The 18,545-nt window shown below is 54.7% G+C and overlaps 1 protein-coding gene across 3 annotated transcripts; it reads right to left on the reverse strand.

Annotated features, from left to right (window-relative positions):
* Window positions 1-95: 95 nt before the first annotated feature.
* Window positions 96-4,991, reverse strand: EIF5A (eukaryotic translation initiation factor 5A). 3 transcript variants are annotated; one of them, XM_028125030.2, is made up of 6 exons: window positions 4,968-4,991; window positions 2,492-2,677; window positions 1,314-1,418; window positions 1,006-1,137; window positions 845-918; window positions 96-753 (listed from the first exon to the last, which is right to left on the reverse strand). In XM_028125030.2, exons 2-5 carry the CDS (start codon window positions 2,654-2,656, stop codon window positions 856-858), a joined length of 465 nt encoding a protein of 154 aa, XP_027980831.1. In that variant the 5' UTR covers window positions 2,657-2,677; window positions 4,968-4,991; the 3' UTR covers window positions 96-753; window positions 845-855. The 3 variants fall into 3 exon arrangements, with proteins under 3 accessions (XP_027980831.1, XP_027980832.1, XP_087884140.1); XM_028125031.2 differs by lacking the exon at window positions 4,968-4,991 and adding an exon at window positions 4,561-4,722; XM_088028014.1 differs by lacking the exon at window positions 4,968-4,991 and adding an exon at window positions 4,194-4,217.
* Between the last annotated feature and the right edge of the window lie 13,554 nt (window positions 4,992-18,545).

The following is an 18,545-nucleotide window of genomic DNA, read 5'->3' on the forward strand; positions in this document are numbered from 1 at the left end:
ACAGGAGGACGGTGGGTGGGTAACGAACTCTGCAAGAGTTCAATGTCGTGGTTTCCAACACCCATTTAATTCAAAGAAGCAACTGAGTTGGGGCCTTCATATTAAACTTGTAGTTTTATTCAGGTTTGATTTTAACAAATGTTGTCGGGGAGAGAGCCCACAGGAAAGGGTGAAGCCCATGGGGGCAGGGCCCTCCCAGATGCCTGAGGAGGGGGCAGGTCCCCTCCCCTCTCCTCCTCTTCCCTCCCCAGCTAAAGGTATTTGGGGAGAGACACAGGCAGGGGAGGGGGCTGGTCCCCAGTCTGTGGGGTGGTGCTTGGGGTAAAGGGCCATGGGGAAACAAGGGACCAGTGCAGGGACGATGAGTGGGGGGAGGGCACAAGGACCATTTGCCAGAATCCACAGCTTTCTGATTCCAGATTGGATTAAAAAAAAAAAAAAAAAAAAACAAAACCAAAACAAACCCACTAAACCACAAGCAGCACCCACCCCCCTCTCCCCTACCAGGGCTGTAGTGCGGGGGGAGAGAACAGGAGGGCAGCTTCGCCAAGGCCGGGGGTCACTCGCTCCTGGCCAAGGGAGCAGGAGGAAGGGCAGGGGCTCCCCGACAGATTGAGGGCGTGTGGGGGAAACCAAAATAAAACGTCAATTGTGGAGGAGGAGGAGTCCAGCCTAGGGCCCAGCCAGAGCTGGGCCAGGCTGGGGGAGGGGGCCTCTGCAGGCTCGAGGATCACTGCTGCCACCACGGCCACCCTGCGGAGGGGAGAGAGACCCGGTGAGGCAGGACAGCCCCGTCCCCGGGAAGGGAGCCCGGAACGGTTAGGGGCCAGAGGGTCACACTCACCTGGGAGCCAGTTATTTTGCCATGGCCTTGATTGCAACAGCTGCCTCCTCTGTCATGGCAGACAGCACCGTGATCTGCGGGCGCAAAGGGGAGAGTCAGAAGGGAGCTCTGAGAACAAGGCACAGAGACTGCAGCTGGGCCCAAGGTGGGGGGCGGCGTACCAGGATCTCTTCTCCACAGTCATACTTCTGCTCAATCTCCTTGCCGAGGTCTCCCTCGGGCAGACGAAGGTCCTCTCGCACCTCCCCGCTATCCTGGAGCAGTGATAGATACCCGTCCTGGATGCCAATCAGCTGGGGGCAAAGAGGGAAGGAAGTGCAAGGTTGGCCCGCGAAGGTGGAGGGTAACGGGTCTGAGGACAAACGGGGGCGGCACACTCCCCGTTGGCCTGCTTCCCCCTCTCCCGGCACAAGCCCCTCTGGTCAATCTGTACTCCCCCCCCCAACAAACCACCAACCCACTTACGTACCTGGAAATCATTCCTTTTGATGTTGGGAACATCCATATTATGAGTTGACGGACAGATATCTTCGTATTTCTTGCCAGTGAAGATGTCAATACCAACCAGGTGAACCTGTATGTACGCATCACGGGAGAGAGAAACCCAACCAAACCGTAAGGGGGAGAGAAAGGCACGTGCTACCCCGTCGGGGGAAGTCAGACTAGGTTGTTAGAGCAAAATCAGCGGAGGTGGAATCAAGCCCATGGACTCAAACTCTAGATAAAGCCTCTGCCCAGAACTGCAGGCAGACTCCCATTGAGGTTGGGGATGACTGACCAGGGAAACCACGGGGCAGGCTTGGGGCGGCCAGGTGCCCTGAGCTATGGGAACACTGACCCAGGAACCGGGGGCGGGGGCGGGGGGGGGGGGGGAGTCTAGGTAAAACCTTCGAAAGAGCGTCTGGACATCCGCGTAAAAGGCGCAGAACTTGGGAAAGCAAGAATGAATGAGAAAGGAAGTGGGCGCGAAGGAGGACTTCGGGGAGAACGATCCCACAGGAAATCAGAAAACCAGGCGGGAAGCCAGGATGGACGCCAAGCCCACGGAAGACAAACCAACTAGGGACCAAAACCCTAAGAAACCCAACAAGGATACAGCAGGTCAGGTTTCCGAAGGGAGAAAAACCTTACTGACACGGAAAGCACTAGCGAGAATGTCAGGACCCAAGAAAACCAGGGGGCGGCTCAGGGAACTCAAGGGGAGGGGCAGGAAGAGACTCGGCTGACACCGCTTCAGAGACCAAAGGGAAAGCTGGTGCGGAGTGTGGGCCAGCAAGGTGGCCTGGAGGCTCAGAGGTCTGCTGGCACCCTCCAAGAAAGGCTGCCTCCGGCATTAGGCCTGGAGAAGCCCCAGGAACGAAGACTCAAGGGAAAAGAGACGAAAAGTGAAAGCCACGAAGGAAGGAGCAGCTGAAAAGAGCACCTAGAGAAGTTCAGAGACCCACACGAGGCTGGGGAAAAGAAGGGTCACCAAGGAAGAGCCGAAGGCCTCACAAAGGTACAGGTGAAAGGTGTCCAGGGCTGAGTGCTGAACGCGAGGAAACGGACGGTAAGCCAGGGCTAAAGGAATGGAGAGGGCTGGGACTGAGGACAGCTTGTGCCGGGAGCCCCGTGGGACTGGGAAGTGCAGAGAGGTCAAGGTCTAACCTTGGCATGGCCGTGCTTGCCGGTCTTGGAGGTAGACATCTCCACGATCTTACATGGCCGGCCTTTGAGCACCACAAAGCCGTTCTTACGTAATGCTGAGCACTGCATTGGGAAGGTGGCTGAGGCCCCTGCATCTCCTGTCTCGAAGTCCAAGTCATCTGCCATTTTAAGAGGCTTCGATTCCAACTAGAGTCAAAAAGAAAACCCGAGCCAGTCAGGACGGAGGTCAACAGAGGTCTCAATCCACCTCACTCCTCCCTGGAAACACGGCTTCCTTCTTCCCACAGCCCTTTTCTTCCATCATCCACCTAAAAGAGAATCGACGTGCCCAGGTTAAATACTGACTGGGACCACAAATACTTAAGAACTGGTGCGTGTCTGGGAGCGGAGGGGGACAGAGGCTGGACCCCCCAGCCCAAACGAAAGCTAAAGTGGTGGGCTTGGGAAAGGAAGGCTCCAGGCAGTTAGGATGTCCAACCTGGGAAATGGACAAAGGCCTGATTCCTGGGAGGGGGAAGATTCAGGTGTTGCTTGCCACTGAAACCAACCACCCCTCTTCCCCACTCACAACCAGGGCTATAATTAGGTGAGCAGCCATGAGCCAGCAAAAGGGCGGGGCTATCGTGGGGGGGGCGGCCGAGGGGAGGGTGGAGACCGGAGGACAGGGCCCCACCCGTCTGTTACACCCCCCACCCTATCCACACACAAGCCAGTCATTGGTACAGGAAACCACAAGGCCTCTTTGGGGGATTCCCGCCTCTCCAACACGCATTTGCAGACACAGCCGAGGGAGAAAAAGTAAACTTGTTTCTAACTTTCCCCCCTGCCAAACACCTCCATCTCGTTTCCCAAAGGGAACCCAGGAACCCGGCCTCTCCGCGAGGGCCCTCCCCCTTTTCCCAGGATGCACCAGTCCTGTCGGCTTTTCAGGCCGGGCCTGTAGGCTCAGCGGAAAGTGGAGGATCGGGGAGTGGTGAATGACAATAAAATGAAAGCAAAAGGCTGGTGGGAGTGAGTAGTGTAAGTTCTGTTGGGCTGGCGGCGTCAGCGCTCCCAAACCAGACACCGCGGCGCAGGAAGTGACAAGGTGAAGAGCACCGATCTCGGCGGGGAACTCTCCGCCCGGGACGTGAAGGCGCTGTCGGCACGACCCCCAAGAGTTGGGCTGCCGTCCAATCGCCCGGGCTCTCCCCGTTCCTCCGGCCACCCAGCAAGGGAGAGCGCTACTTACACCTGGCGGGCCGCCTCACTTCACATCGGAGTTGGGGGAAGAGCTCCAGGAGCCCATGGGGCGGGGAAGCGCTAACATATGCCCGCAGCGGGCTCTCCGGGGTGATCAGGATCCGCGGCTCGGGCTTCTCCCCCCTCCCCAAAATTCCAAGGTCCCCTGGGCGCCCGCGAGGACCACCTCTCCCCGCGCTGGGGGGTGGCCGGCTCCCGCCCACCATGTGGCCTCCTGGGGCTTCCGGTGGCCGGGATCTGGGGGGGGAGGGGTCCCCGCGCTACCATGCGGCCCCCGTCCACGTTCGGCCATGAGGCCTCCGACCCCGAGGGCAGCCTCCGGTGGGGGACACTTCCGGTGCCGCCGGCACCCCCTCCTCAAAGGCCGCGCCAAGCCGGAGCCACGCCGCCTCCCCTCCCCCCCCGGCCGGCCGCCAACCCCCCCCCACATGCCCTCTCACCGAATAGCCCCCTCCCCCACCTCACGTGGCCGCGCGGCGCCCGGTTCTCAACGGCCCAGGTCCCCTTGCCCCGGCGGGCCGATCTGGCCCCCGGCCCTCGCCCCGGCGTGACCGCCCGGCGGCCTCTCCCGCGTGGCGGCCTCGCGGCTCGCCGTCCCCCGCCCTGCGTCGCTCCAACGTCACCCGGCCGGCCCCAACCGTCACCCCGCGCGCCAACCGGGGCGCGCGCCCGCGCCTCTCCGTACCTCGCGCGGCTCGCGGACCGAACCCTGTGTGGCGGCGGCGGCCGCCGCTCCCCTCTGCCCCCTCCCCGACCCTCGCGCAGTTCCATCTCTACTCCCAGGCCCACGCCAGGGTTCCGCGCACGCGCGCCCTGCCCGCTCTCACCTCGCGCGAACGCACTGACTCGACCCCGTCCGCTCGCTGCGAGCCCAACCGCTGCCCCCGAGCCCGCTGCCGCCGCCGCCGCCGCCGCCTCTACCGCCGCCGCCGCTGCTGCACACGGGTCTTAGTACGCAGGCGCCGACTCCCCACTGACCAACCAAGCAGCCCTGTGACAGCCGCGCAAGCGTGCTATCTTATCCCCTCCGCCCTCCACCCCCGCACTGCGCAAGCGCACAGACCCTCCCCGAGCTCCACCCTCCCTCCCACCTACCCATCCAATGACGCGTATGCGTGACCCCGCCCCTTACAAATCCCGAGCTCTTCCCACCCGTAGGCAGTGCGCAGGCGCACCCGGTTTTTTAAGCCCTTCAACCTCCTCTTCCCTTCCCGTGATAGACCACTAGCCCTACCGGACAGGAGTTGCGCCTGCGCAAAGAAGAGCCCTGCACTCCACACCCTCTGAAGAAAACGCCTCGGCCTCGATGCGCATGCGTGATGGGAATCCTGACCGCCCCTTCCACCTCAGACGTCGGCTGTACGCCGGGCGTTGAAAAGACCACGCTACTGTCTCGCTGGTCTCGGCTAGGACGCATGCGTCTGGGGAACGCCCCACCTCGGCTTTAACTGGACTTAAACGACTCACACGTTTCAGAAAACTTGCACGGCGGGGTGGGCCCCTCGTCTCAAAGCCCATCCCCCCCTTTCCACACATGCGCGGGAGGGCTCTTTCCGCTCACACTTCCTAGCGCGCTAGTGTGGTCGGGTTACCGCCCATCTCAGCTTCACCGCTTTGCGCGGCCGGCCGCGGCTCGGCCATAGAGTTCCAGCCGCGAGCTAGAGCGGCCGCGTGGCGGCCACCATCTTGTGGAAGCCCTGGGGCGCCTGGCTCCCTGGGGCGGCTGGAGAGCTCCAGGGAGGCTTCCGTGGCCTTTCTCCCTTCCTCTGCCCCCAGCTGCTCCCTGCCGTGGCTAAAACAGGTGTCTGCGAGCGCCCTTAGAAAGAACTCTGGGCAAAGACGAGTGGCGCGTTAAATTCCACTGACGTTCCCTAAGCCATGGCAGAGGACCGCGAAGCGGGAAACAACATGTCTCTCGGTCTGTACTTCCCCGGCCCTCCTCGTAGGGAGGGCGGCGGCCGCCTTCCCCGACACTTTGTAGTCTCCTCCCTCCAGTTTCCAGGTTTCCAGCCGGAGCTTGGCCAAACAGCTGGGCGTGGAAGCCCTCCCCGGGATCCGAGGGATGCCATGACGCGGTCGATGGGCGCTGCAAACGCTAGCTTCAGCTGAGGAAAGTTCACGGAGCATGGTCGGCCTCGCTCCCAGTTCCCTCCACTCGACTGTCTGAGATCTCCACCTTTCCCTTAAAAAAACAAAAGCAAACCCGAAAACAAGCCCAGCTGCCGGGGCGCGTTGTTTCAAGCCCAAACCGGCTCTTCTCACAGACGTATTGTCCCTACGGCCCAACAATTCCACTCCTAGCTGTATGCCCCAAATCATTAAGGACAGGTGCTCCCGTCTTCGTGGAAGAGTATGTACAGCGGCGCCATCCACAGTAGCCAAGGGGTGGAAACAACCCAAATATCCACCAGCAGATGAATGGATCAAGTGTGGTCGATATATGTCATGGAATATTATTCAGTCACAAAAGAGGACTGAAGTACCAATACGTGCTTCAACTGGATGAACTTCAAAAATACCATGCTAAGGGAAAGAAGCCAGACACTAAAGGTCACATGTCCTATGATCTGAATGATACGAAATACCCTATGATTTGAATGATATGAAGTATCCAGAATAGGTAAATCCCTTGAAGCAGAAAGTAGATTGGTGGCTGCCAGGTGCTGGGCTGGATGGGGGAATGGGTATGGGGTTTTATTTTAGAGTGATGAAATGTTTGGGAATTTTTTCTTAAGATTTTATTTATTTATTTGACAGAGAGACACAGCGAGAGAGGGAACACAAGCAGGGGGAGTGGGAGAGGACGAAGCTGGCTCCCCGCCGAGCAGGGAGCCCGATGCGGGGCTCGATCCCAGGACCCCGGGATCATGACCTGAGCAGAAGGCAGATGCTTAACAACTGAGCCACCCAGGCGCCCCGAAATGTTTGGGAATTAAATAAAGATGGTGGTTGCAGAACGTTGTGAATGCACTAAATGGCACTGAATTGTTGATGTAAAAAGGTTTACATCATGTGATTTTTCACCTCAATCTAAAAAACTCATACAGGAATGTTCAAAGCAGCATTATTCATAATAGGCCAAGAGCGGAAACTACCCGAATGCCCACCAACCGATCTCCCTCTCCCACTCCCCCTGCTTGTGTTCCCTCTCTCTCTGTCAAATAAACAAAATCTTAAAAAAAAAGGATAAAACAAATACGGTATATCCATACAATGAAATATTATTCAGCAACAAAAACGATAAACCTTGAAACATTATGCTCCGTGAAAGTCAGTCACAAAAGACCACATAGTATATAATTCCATTTACATGAAATGTCCAGAATAGGCAAATCCACGGAGACAGAACATAGATTAGCAGTTGCCTAGTGTTGAGAGGTTAGAGGGAAATGGGGAGACGGAGAGTGGCTGCTCATGGGTACGGGGAAAGGGGCAGAGGATGACTTTTAGGGTGAAGAAAATGTTCCAACATTGATTGGACCGATGGTCGCATTCTTCAGATATTAAAAAACACTGAATTATACGCTTTAAATAACTGAATTGTATGGTATGTGAATTGTATCTCAAAAAAGCTGTTACTTGGGGGCGCCTGGGTGGCTCAGTCGTTAAGCGTCTACCTTCGGCTCAGGTCATGATCCTGGAGTCCCGGGATCGAGTCCCGCATTGGGCTCCCTGCTCGGCGGAGAGTCTGCTTCTCCCTCTGACCCTCTTCCCTCTCATGCTCTCTATCTCTCATTCTCTCTCTCTCTCTCAAATAAATAAATAAAATCTTTAAAAAAAAAAAAAGCTGTTACTTAAAAAGAAGTAGTCATGTTTGTATAGCAATATCTCCGGTGCATAATGTGACTGTCTTCACTGGTTCATCCCCCTGAGACATTGGCGAAGCGTCCTAGCTGACCTAAATAGGCACAAGTCCCACAATACTGCAAGGGCGCCAAGTGATGACAACCCCGAAGAACTTCCATTCAAACTGAAAAAGGCACAAATCATCTTGATAGAAGACTGAGTTATACACACTCAGGGAAAGAAAAAGGCAAAATACTGTATAGGACTATAGAGAGAGGAGATTTAGTATCTGGGAGAACCTCCCTAGCCTTGCATGTATGGAGTCACCACGATCCAGGGTAGAGTCCTCAGCTCCGTAAGCCCTAACGTTTTATGTTGCCAGTCAAGTTACTTCTTAAGGGAAATCTTTCCTGACCTACCAGACTAAGTCACCTTCTCGTGTTCTGTGTTCTCGTAGCAAATATTACAGCATCTGCCACATACTGTTGATATCCATTTATTTGTGTAATGGCTTTGCTAATGTCTGGATTTCCCCTTTAGAAGAGAACCCGTATCAAGTTGGGAACCTGTCTATTTTGTTCATTGCTGGGTTCACAGCTCCTAAAATTGTGCCTGGCAAATATTTGGTACACTGTAAAGATCCATTCATTGTTGCATAAAGGTGCACCTGGCTCAAGCTAACCAGACTCACAATAGATGGACCAAAAAGTGGCAATATCAACTTCTCTATAAACGGACTGAAATGGCAAAGGGCAACAGAACATTTATTTCATCCGGTCCATCTCTCCTTTCTTTTCTATAAGAAAAATCTAGTCCAGGAATCTTGAAATCAGGCAAGGGGATTGACTGCATGTACTTCATAACTAACACATTACAGCTCTAAGAGGATTTGTCTTCGGTGTAGAAGAGGCCAGTCTGTCTCCCCTTCAAAAAGAATCCTGTAGGGGCGCCTGGGGGGCTCAGCCGGTGAAGCATCTGCCTTTGGCTCAGGTCATGATCTCAGGGTCCTGGGATCGAGCCCCGTGTCAGGATCCCCGCTCTGCCTCCCTCTCTCTCTCTCTCTGTCTCTCATGAATAAATAAATAAAATCTAAAAAAAGAGAGAGAGAGAGAGAGAGAGAGAGAGAGAGAATCCTGTAGGGGCAATTGGGTGGCTCCATTGGTTAAGCATCTGAGTCTTGATTTTGGCTCAGGCTCAGGCTTAGGATCTCAGGGTCCGGTTCCATGTACGGTGGGGAGTCCGCTTGAGATCCTCTCCCTCTGTTCCCCCAACTCGCTCATTCTCTCTCTCTCAAATAAATAAATAAAATCTTTAAAAGGAAGAAGAAGAAGAAAAAAAGGAGAAGGCTAATAATAATCCTGGAACAGTGATAATCCTGGGTCAGAACTCCCCTGACAATTATTGGAGAACCTCTCTGGCTTTTTTTTTTTTTCTTTTTATGGTTTACATACAGAGGTCCCCCTTTAGGTCCCATAGAAGTTTCTTTCTTGAGAACTGATTTGAATACAATTGATCAGATCCTATCTTAATGGCAATTCACATTCTTTCCCACCTTCTGGGGTTACAGCTACTCAGCAAGTTTAAAATTCAGACATTCGGGAAGAACTCTCCAGAGACCCTTCTGTAGATTTTCCTTGCTTTTGGAAGCTGTCCTGGCAGCCCATCTCATTATTTTCTCATTTCTTTCTCAGAGGGTAATCATCTGGAAGGCACCCATGTTCTGTTGAGAAAGAAGTTCGCCAAATAAGTTTATATCTACTCTCGGAGACTTTCTAAACCTCCTATTTTGAAATTTGTCATGGTTGATAAGTCTACCCCGACACGCCGTGATCACCCAGAGTCCGTGGTTTATGACAGGGCTCACTCTCAGTGTCGTACATTCTTTGGGTTTGGACGGATGTGTGATGACATGCGTCCACCACTATAGTACCAATCAGAGTAGTTTCCTGCTCTAGAAACTCTTGTGTGCCGCCGATTCATTCTGATCCTCTGCCCCCCATGGCTGGTGTGAGCTCCCCTGAGCCCAGCGGCATCAGTGACTGGCATTGCCTCTCCATTAGCTGCAAGAGAAAAGACCCCGCTCCTCTGCACGGATTCCAGACTCCATGATCTGGTCTGGGCCTCCGTTTCCCCCACTCCACCTCTTGTTTGCAACGTCTGGCCTCCACCCCGAACCACTGATGGGACTCTCTTTCTGTCTTCACTCAGCACGTTTTCCTTTACACCTTTGCCCTCAGGGCTCCCCGTTTCTGGAATGCCCTTTCCTCTTTTTATTTTATTTTTATTTTTTTTAAAGATTTTATCTATTTATTTGACAGAGAGAGAGAGAGAGCGCACTAGCAGAGGGAGCAGCAGAGCGAGAGGGAGAAGCAGGCTCCCGCCGAGCAGGGAGCCCGACGCAGGACTCGATCCCAGGACCCTGGGATCATGGCCTGAGCTAAAGGCAGACGAGACGCTTAACCAACTGAGCCACCCAGGCGCCCCAGGAATGTCCTTTACTCTTTTTTCTACCTTCCCCCCAGGTTCCACCCACGTTTTAAGGTCCAGTTACTAAAACACTGATTTCCTCAGGAACTCCCAGACCAAACCCTCGTTGCTTGCTGTCTGAACCACGTGACAGCTTCCTGAGGTCCTTCTTACCTCCAGTCCCTCCACCCTTCAACCCCTCTCTGTCTTCGACTGTCCTGATCCAGCACTACTCTGTATACCTCAGAACAACCACCTTCCCTATCCATCAGTGCTGTGCTGCTAAATGTTTAACCCCAGCTCTGGGCAGAGGGACCCCAACATCGGCACACAGCATCTGCCACTTTCCATGGCTGTAAATACTTCCATCACAGTCAGTTGCAAACTACCAGTAAGACAGTATTAAACGTGTTGTTAGGAAGAGAGGTGCACAGGGGCGCCTGGCTGGCTCAGTCGGTTAAGTGACTGCCTTTGGCTCAGGTCGTGATCCCGGGGTCCTGGGATCAAACTCCCGCTGCGCAGGGAGCCCGCTTCTCCCTCTGCTGCTCCCCCTGCTTGTGCTTGCTCGCTCTCTCTCAAATAAATAAATAAAATCTTAAAAAAAAAAAAAAAAAAAAGATTCCGGGATCCTAAGGTTCTTGGGAAGCCAGCTCAGAGTCTGATGGAGTGTGCATGTTAGTCTCAAGCCAAGCTGGGCTTGGGAAGGGGGGTGGGCCTGGGATTGAGGACAAACCTTCTGTTTTTAGTAAGACTTGTTCTCACAGAAAGGAAGGGGCTCCAGGTGTGTCAAGAGAATGGTGAAAAAGATGCTGTCAAAAAAATTTTTGTTATGAAAATAGAACTCTTCTGTAAAATCATTGTGGAAAATAAGAAACAGAGGAACCATAGACCCAAAACCCAGAGGCAACTGCTATTAATGTTTTACCATATTTTCCTACAAACTTTTTGCTATGCCTTTTATCTTTTTTAAGATTTTTTTTAAGATTTATTTATTTATTTGAGAGAGAGAGAATGAGAGATAGAGAGCATGAGAGGGAAGAGGGTCAGCGGGAGAAGGAGACTCCCCGCCGAGCAGGGAGCCCGACGCGGGACTCGATCCCGGGACTCCAGGATCATGACCTGAGCCGAAGGCAGTCGCTTAACCAACTGAGCCACCCAGGCGCCCTTTTTTAAAGATTTTATTTATTTTATTTGAGAGAGGGAATGAGAGAGAGAGCATTTGAGAGGGGGGAGGGTCAGAGGGAGAAGCAGACCCCCCGCCGAGCAGGGAGCCCGATGCGGGACTCGATCCCGGGACTCCAGGATCATGACCTGAGCCGAAGGCAGTCGCTCAACCAACTGAGCCACCCAGGCGCCCTTTGCTATGCCTTTTAAATGATACATGTGAGATCACGGTGAACAGATTCTGTGTGGCCCGTGAAGGTAAATTAAATCAATGAATAGAAGGAATTCCCATATAGAAAGAAAACAGGGAAGGGTTGGGGTGGAGGTGAGGTTCCCTGGGGGTACAAATATTTCACAATGAGCATTTATTTGTGTTCAAGGGATCTGGGCAGGGACTATTGTATTCTTCCTTCTATCCTCAAGGGCTTGCATAAAAGTCCAACACTCCAAATGAACCTTGAGAATGGGCAAATGGGTAACCCTCTGGGTGAGGGGCTCTGGGACCTGCTTTCATAGCACCCAGCTGCTGGGGTCCCAACAGAAACTTTGACTGAATTCACTTACTCATCCATTCTTTCAATGAATATGTGCTGAGTGTGTTAAGTACCAGCTCCCTGAGCTGTGGGGTTGGGGCCGTTTCCCCACAGTTGGGAGTGGGAGATTATCAGATAATCAACACATATATACTGTTGGCCTGAGTGCTCAGTACCCGTCTAGCCCCAGTGAGTGATGGGTTTATGAATGGTAGTTGGTATGAGAGTAGGAGGAGCTCCGGAGAAGATGCCTAGGGGATCTTTGTGATGTTGACCTTGCCTCTTTGGAAGCTAAGAAAAAGAAGGTGGGGGGCAGAAGAATGAGATGGGTTTGGTTCTGCGCCTGGAAGGAAAAGCCCTACCCCAAAGACCTCCTCATCCCGCATTCCCAGAGGCCTTGAAGAACTTGGTGCGAGAGAAAGGAGTCAGCAAGTTTCGTAGAAACCCGACCAAGGGCCTAGGGACTGGGGCTGGGGACAACCTAGACCCTGCTCGCTGAGAAACGAAGCTCAAGGAACCAGGGGCAAATGAGTCGAGAGTGTTCCTGGTGATCATTCATTCCCTCCCAGGTGATAGCGGAGGCCTTGCTGGGTGCCGGGCCCTGTGGCCAGGCCGGGGAATTGAGAGGTAGCCAGGCGACGGCAGAGCAGAGTCACACAGCCCACGGCAGGGACAGCCAAGGCTGAGTGAGCCTCAGACGGGGCCCAACCCAGCCAGGCAGCCTGGCAGGTCTCTGGGCAAGGGGGACGTCGGAGCTGAGGGCCCTGGAGAAGGACTGACCCTCAACAGGATGAGGGAGGGTCTGGGAGTTCTGTGTATGGGGGATAAAGAAACGTTAGCTGGGTGTCAACCCTTCGGGGCTCGTCCAGACCCAGGAAAAGAATATCTCAAGACGGAAGATGGGCGGTGAGGAGCATATGGTGTCCGTGCTCAGAGGAGAAAGCTCCGAAGGGCAGATGGGGGCCTCCGCTCCAACGTCTCTGGTCCCAGGCCCATTCACTGGTGCTCGACCCCAATCCTAATCCCATCCCTGTCCACCTTCTTGCCACCTGGCCAGAGCGGGCATCTGGCTCGGCCCATAGCGCCCCCCCCCCCCCGCCCCAGCTCTTGTCCCACAGCCCACGTGGCTGTCTACCCCACCAGGCTGTGACAGCAGGGCCCTGGCCCCCCAGCGTCTGTCCGCCGCAGAGCTTGGCGTGTGGCTGGCTCTGAATGCTTATGGAAGGGGTGGGTGGAGGGTGGGGGGAGGGCGCCAAGCAGGAGAAACATCCAGAAGCTCGGAGGGAAATCCAGAAGGGGGCGGTGGGGTGAAACAGGGAGATGGGGGTTTGAAGCCAGAGGTTAAAGAGCATACTGCGGGCAGGCTTCAGCGCCCCCTTGTCCTGACGTCCAGGGACCAGGCCGAGACCCGCGTGCCCTCCTCCCTCCCGGGCGGCCTCCTCTCCCCTGCAGGTTAGCCCGCAGTGGTTATAGGGGACCCGATTCTCTGAAGGAAAAGGGGTCTGAACAGCTCAGAGATGAGTGGGAGTCCCCAGATCCGAATCCCTCCAAAGGGGAAAGCGGCCTCAGAGGTGGGACTCGGGCAAGAAAGAGGATTGGGGGGGCCCTGCTTGGGGCCCAAGTGTCCTGCCCACTTGGAGAGGAGGCACTGTCTGCTCCTCCCACCCCCGGAGGAAGAGGAAGTCCCCCAAGTCAGCCCCGCCCTCCGCGCATGTGATCAGGCCGTCTTAGGGGCTACCTCGGCTCCCCGACGGAGCTGGGATGTCAGAGTTTGATCTGAAAGGCCCCAAAGACCCGCCTGCCCAGAAAACCGCCCCTCCACCCTCACTGTCCCGGGGAGTGCGCCTGAGAAGCCTCAGGCCCCCCCACGGCGTCAGTCCTCTGGGGCCAGCCGAGTCCACTGAGGGGGAACCCAGGAAAGGGCTCTGGACAATCATTCCGGGGCCAACTCAGTTCAGGACAAGTTTCCACCCGGATGTGGGGCCGCCCCGCCCCACCGCTGCCCTCCAGAGCCCCAGCGGGCCCCCTGCACTCTCCAGACCCCATCAGGCCCTTCCCACGCCGGGGTCACGCGCTGTCTAACTGTGGCCCGGTCCCTTAGCCTCTCTGGTCCTGCTTTCCCACCTGGGAGAACAGAGCGCGCCAGCCTCGACTTCCCAGAGGGCTCACCCCACCCAGGGCTGGAAATCCCATCTGTGCACAGCCCTGGCTTTCTCCCGGGCTGGGGACGCGCGTCCGACCAGCAGCTCGAGCTCTCCTCGCCCGTGTTTCAAACAAGCCCACGTCAAGCGCCCGACGAGGTCCCTCCTCTAGGGTTTGTCAGGGAAATAAGGAGCACCGCCATCCACGCAGGTTTGCTGGAGCTCAAACCCCGCATTTCTTGATCCCCAGCCCCTCGCCCCCATCCAGCCCGCCACCAAGTCCCGCAGACATGATTTCCAGGACATACTTCAAAGCGGTCCACTTTTCTCCATGCCCCGCTGCCCCCACACTAATCCAGCCCCCTGCCTCCGGTTTACTTCCCCCAGAGACGCCCAAGTATGTCTTACAAGCAGAGGGAGTCGGGGAGGTTGTGCGTGTGGGGCGGGGAGGGGTGTATGAGAAACCTCTGCATTTTCCACTCAATTTTGCTGTGAACCCAAAAATGCTTTGATAAGTAAAGGTTATCTTACGGGGCGCCCGGCAGGCTCAGTTGGTGGGGCGTATGACGCTTGATCTTGGGGCGGTGAGTTCGAGCCTCACGTTGGGTGTAGAGATCACTCAAAAACCTAATCCTTGAAAAATAAAATAAAAAAAAATAGATCAGGCCACAGGACTCAGTCCCCGTTTCAAAACCCTCAAAGCATTCCTATCGCTCCTGGAATAAAATCCAGATTCCACGGCGCTGGTGGCTTTGCTTTCCCCACCGTTCTCCTTGGTCACTAAACCTCTTTTCTCCCATAGGCTCAAGGCTTTTCTGCCTCAGGGCCTTTGCACCAGCAGCTTCAAGTGCCTCTTCTTCAGGTCAGAGCATAAACCGTGACATGCCTCCTGGTTCTGTCTTCCTGACGGCCTGATTCCAGATCCAGCCCCTTCTGTCCCTGTGTCCTCTACCCCATCAGTCTGGGCATTTCCTTTACGGCTTGCTCTTCTCTCCGTAGTTATCATGTGCATCTGTTTACTCATTTCGTCACGGGCCCTTCGCTGGGATGTGAGTTGTATGAGCGCAGGGAACTAGTGTGTCTTATTCACTACTGTGTCTGCAGTACCTTTTTATAGCATCTGGCACACAGTAGACCCTCAATAAATATTTGTGGAAGAAATAAATGAATATACACATTTTACTGCAAACTACCTGAAATACTTTTATGTTTATTAGTTAAGTTATGTATTTATTTTAGAAAGAGGAAGAGCACGCGTGGGAAGGGCAGAGGGAGGGGGAGAGAGAGAGTCCCAAGCCAACCCTGCGCCGAGTGCAGAGCCCGACGCGGGGCTCGATCCCAGGACCCCGAGATCAGGATCTGAGCTGGACGCTGAACCGGTTCTGCCACCCAGATGCCCCTACCTGAGATTTTTTTTTTTTAATATTTTATTTATTTGAGAGAGACAGAGAGAGCGAGAGAGAACACAAGCAGGGGGGAAGGCAGGCAGAGGGAGGAGCAGACTCCTCACTGAGCAGGGAGCCCGATACGGGGCTCGATCCCAGGACCCCGCGACCACGACCTGAGCTGAAGGTGGACGCTTCACCGACTGAGCCACCCAGGCGCCCCGCCCCTGAGATATTTTTAGAAGATTCGCAGAATTGCCAACAAGCACTGCAATCCTTATTACAGCTCCTGGTGCCCTTGTCTTCCTCCCTCCGAGGCCAGAGGAAGGTCCTCAGTAAATGTCAGGGAAACTAACTGAAAGCAGGAATCCCGGATCTTGGAGGGCAGACGGAGCGTTGGCAAGCTGAGGTTTCAAGAGATGGCTGTGTCGGGGTGCCCGGGTGGCTCAGTCGGTTAAGCGGCTGCCTTCGGCTCAGGTCATGATCCTGCGGTCCTGGGATCGAGCCCCGCGTTGGGCTCCCTGCTCAGCAGAGAGCCTGCTTCTCCCTCTCTGCCTGCCTCTTTGCTTACTTGTGCTCTCTCTCTATCTCTCTGTCAAATAAATAAAATAAAATCTTAAAAAAAAAAGAGATGGCTGTGTTAAAGCCGCATCCACCAGCCATGTGTGGACTTTGTATTTCATTTTAATTGAACTTCAGTAGCTGCAGGTAGCCAGTGGCCACTATACTGGGCAATTCAGATGAGGGTCAGGAAGGCCCGTCGGGAGGGAGTGTTTGGGGCCCGGATGGGTAGGGCCTCGGCAGCCAGGGCAAGAGGCAGGGCTGGATCTCGGGTCTTTGGAGCTAATTCAGTCTTGGGTCTTTGAATTTTACCTGCCAGCCTTTCATGGGAAGTCGCTGAAGCATTTCAAGTAGAATAGAGTGTTTCATTCATTGGATCCTAAATTTGTTTAATCAGTTTCTCCTGTTTGTTGACCTCTCACCCCGTTTCTCCCCCTTCCCTTCTCTTGGCCACTGTGCTATTGTATATGCTCTCAACTTGATATATTCTGATGAGACGTGATTTGTTGTTTGTGGGATGGTGTCTTTTGAAGCGAGAGTGTGGTATATCTCGTTTGGTTTCCTATCCTTTTTCTCTAAGTGCTATGTTGTTGGGGTCCATCCATGTTGCCACAGAGCATCGGACCTCCCACTTCTTTTTTTTTTAAGAGAGAGAGCATGAGTGGGGCGGGGAGGGGGACAGAGGGAGAAGCAGACTCCCTGCTCAGCTGGGAGCCTGACGCGGGGCTCGATCCCAGGACCCCGAGATCATGACCTGAGCCGAAGGCGGACGCTTCACCGACTGAGCCACCCCGGTGGACACCTTCCACTTCCCCCATCCCTCCCCCCAGCACTGGATGCCCGAGTTGCCTCCAACTTCCCACCTCCCCATTCCCATGCCTGTCTCCTCTCCGGGTCATGTGCCCAGTGGATGAACTGCCGGCCATAGGGAGTGTGTATATTGAAGGGGGTGGCGCCTGGGTGGCTCAGTGGGTTGAGTGTCCGACTCTTGGTTTCAGCTCAGATCCTGAGCTCAGTGTTCTGAGATCAAGCCCTGTGTCCGGCTCTGCGCTGAGTACAGGCTCTGCTTGAGATTCTCTCTTCCTCTGTGTCTGCCTCTCCCGCTCACGCTCTCTCTCAAATAAATAAATAAATCCTTGAAGGTGCCTAAGTATTACCAGAAAAAAAAATGCATTTCAGAAAGATGTTTCTGGCTGTCTTCATTACTTCATTTACAAATCTTTACCGGTCACCTGCAAGCGGTTGGGTACAGTTTTCGGCACTGAGAATAGAGCAGCGAACGAGACAGACCAAATCTCAAGCTCACACATCACAAACAGGAAAATACGACCAAGGAAATAGCAGGTACGAATAATTACGATAGTGGCAATCAGGCAGGATGGTTGGATAGGATGTCTGGAAGGCTACTTTGCTGGCGAGGTACTTCTTGCAAAATGGACTGGAAGGGGGCAGTCTTGAGGGAGGGGAAAGGCAAAGAGGCTAGAGGCTATCTCCGCGATGCAGGGGAGAGCTGCCGATGGCGTGAACGGGGTGGGGACGGTGGGGCTCATACCTCTGGGTCCGGATACGGTGGAGCCCTTTCCCAAGACAGGGGACCCTGGGGATTGGTGGCTGGCAGCCGGCCACCTCGGGTCTGGCGCTCAGGGCGCCCGGGGCCGGAGGCACAGACTGGGAAGTCCTCTGGGTTTGGGCTGGCTCTTGGTTCCCTGGGGCCGCCATAACAAAGTACCACCAGCTTGGTGCTTAAAAAGACAGAAATTTATGCTTACGGTTCTGTAGGAGGGAAGTCTGAAATCCAGATGTCGGCAGGGCTGTCCTGTCTCCGAAGCCAGGAGATGGGCTTTCCTCTTCCAGCAGCTCCTTGCAGCTTGTGGGGCTTGGGCCTCTGCCTGTCATCACGGGGGGCAGGGGGGAGCAGCCCTCTTCCTCCGCAGCTGCCTCTAGCCGTGGCAGTTTCCAGGTGCACCTGCCACAAAGACCGAGGTGGAGACACAAGGGCAAAAAGGTGTCCACTGAACTAGGTGGGATGGCAGGTGTCAGTGTCCTTCCTGGATACCAGGCCAAGGGAAGAAACAGAGCCCAGGGGGGATGCAGACAGATTTTCAAGAGATTTGGTTTGGAAGGAAAAGCGGGAGACAAGGAAAGAACTAGAAGGGATGGAAAAGTATGGTCCCGGCACAGCGGAAGGAGGTTGGTGACTCCGAAGATAACGCCCTGCTTTTGAAGCCCCGCTTGGCTTGTTCTGCAGCTGTGTGGTCTTGGGCTGGTTGCTTAACCCCACTACACCTCGGTTTCCTTATCCGGAGAATGGGGATAATGACAGTACCGACTTCCCAGGGTTGTCATGAGGAATTAATGATTGAGGGCACCTAAAATGCTTAGCACAGTGTGTGGTACACAGCAAAGTGCTAAATATTAACTCTTATTATGAACAGGTTAAAAAAAAGAAAAAACAAACAAGACAAGGAGGTTTCCCGAAGGAAGTGGTAAGTAACATGAGATGCGGAGGAAAGGTCAAGGACCTGGCAGCGCTAGGCGAACCTGGAAAGAGGGGACAGGGAGCAGAGGTGAAGGCTGTAGGTCTGCAGGCTCTCTGGAGCAGCTAAGAGAGAGCAGGTGTTAGAGGAGACAAGACGTAACCCTGGTCTGGGCAGCGAGAAGGTGTGTGTGTTGGGGTGGGGAGTCGCCAGGAGCATGTGGATCCGGGGGCACAGACGGCACCAGCTTTTAGATCATTCAGATGGTATCTCGGTTTGATACCACGCATCTTCACCTC

The sequence above is a fragment of the Eumetopias jubatus genome, unplaced genomic scaffold (genome assembly GCF_037043125.1).
Source record: "Eumetopias jubatus isolate StellerSeaLion01/CBP00866 unplaced genomic scaffold, mEumJub1_p1.0 scaffold_10, whole genome shotgun sequence".
Lineage (NCBI taxonomy): Eukaryota > Metazoa > Chordata > Mammalia > Carnivora > Otariidae > Eumetopias > Eumetopias jubatus.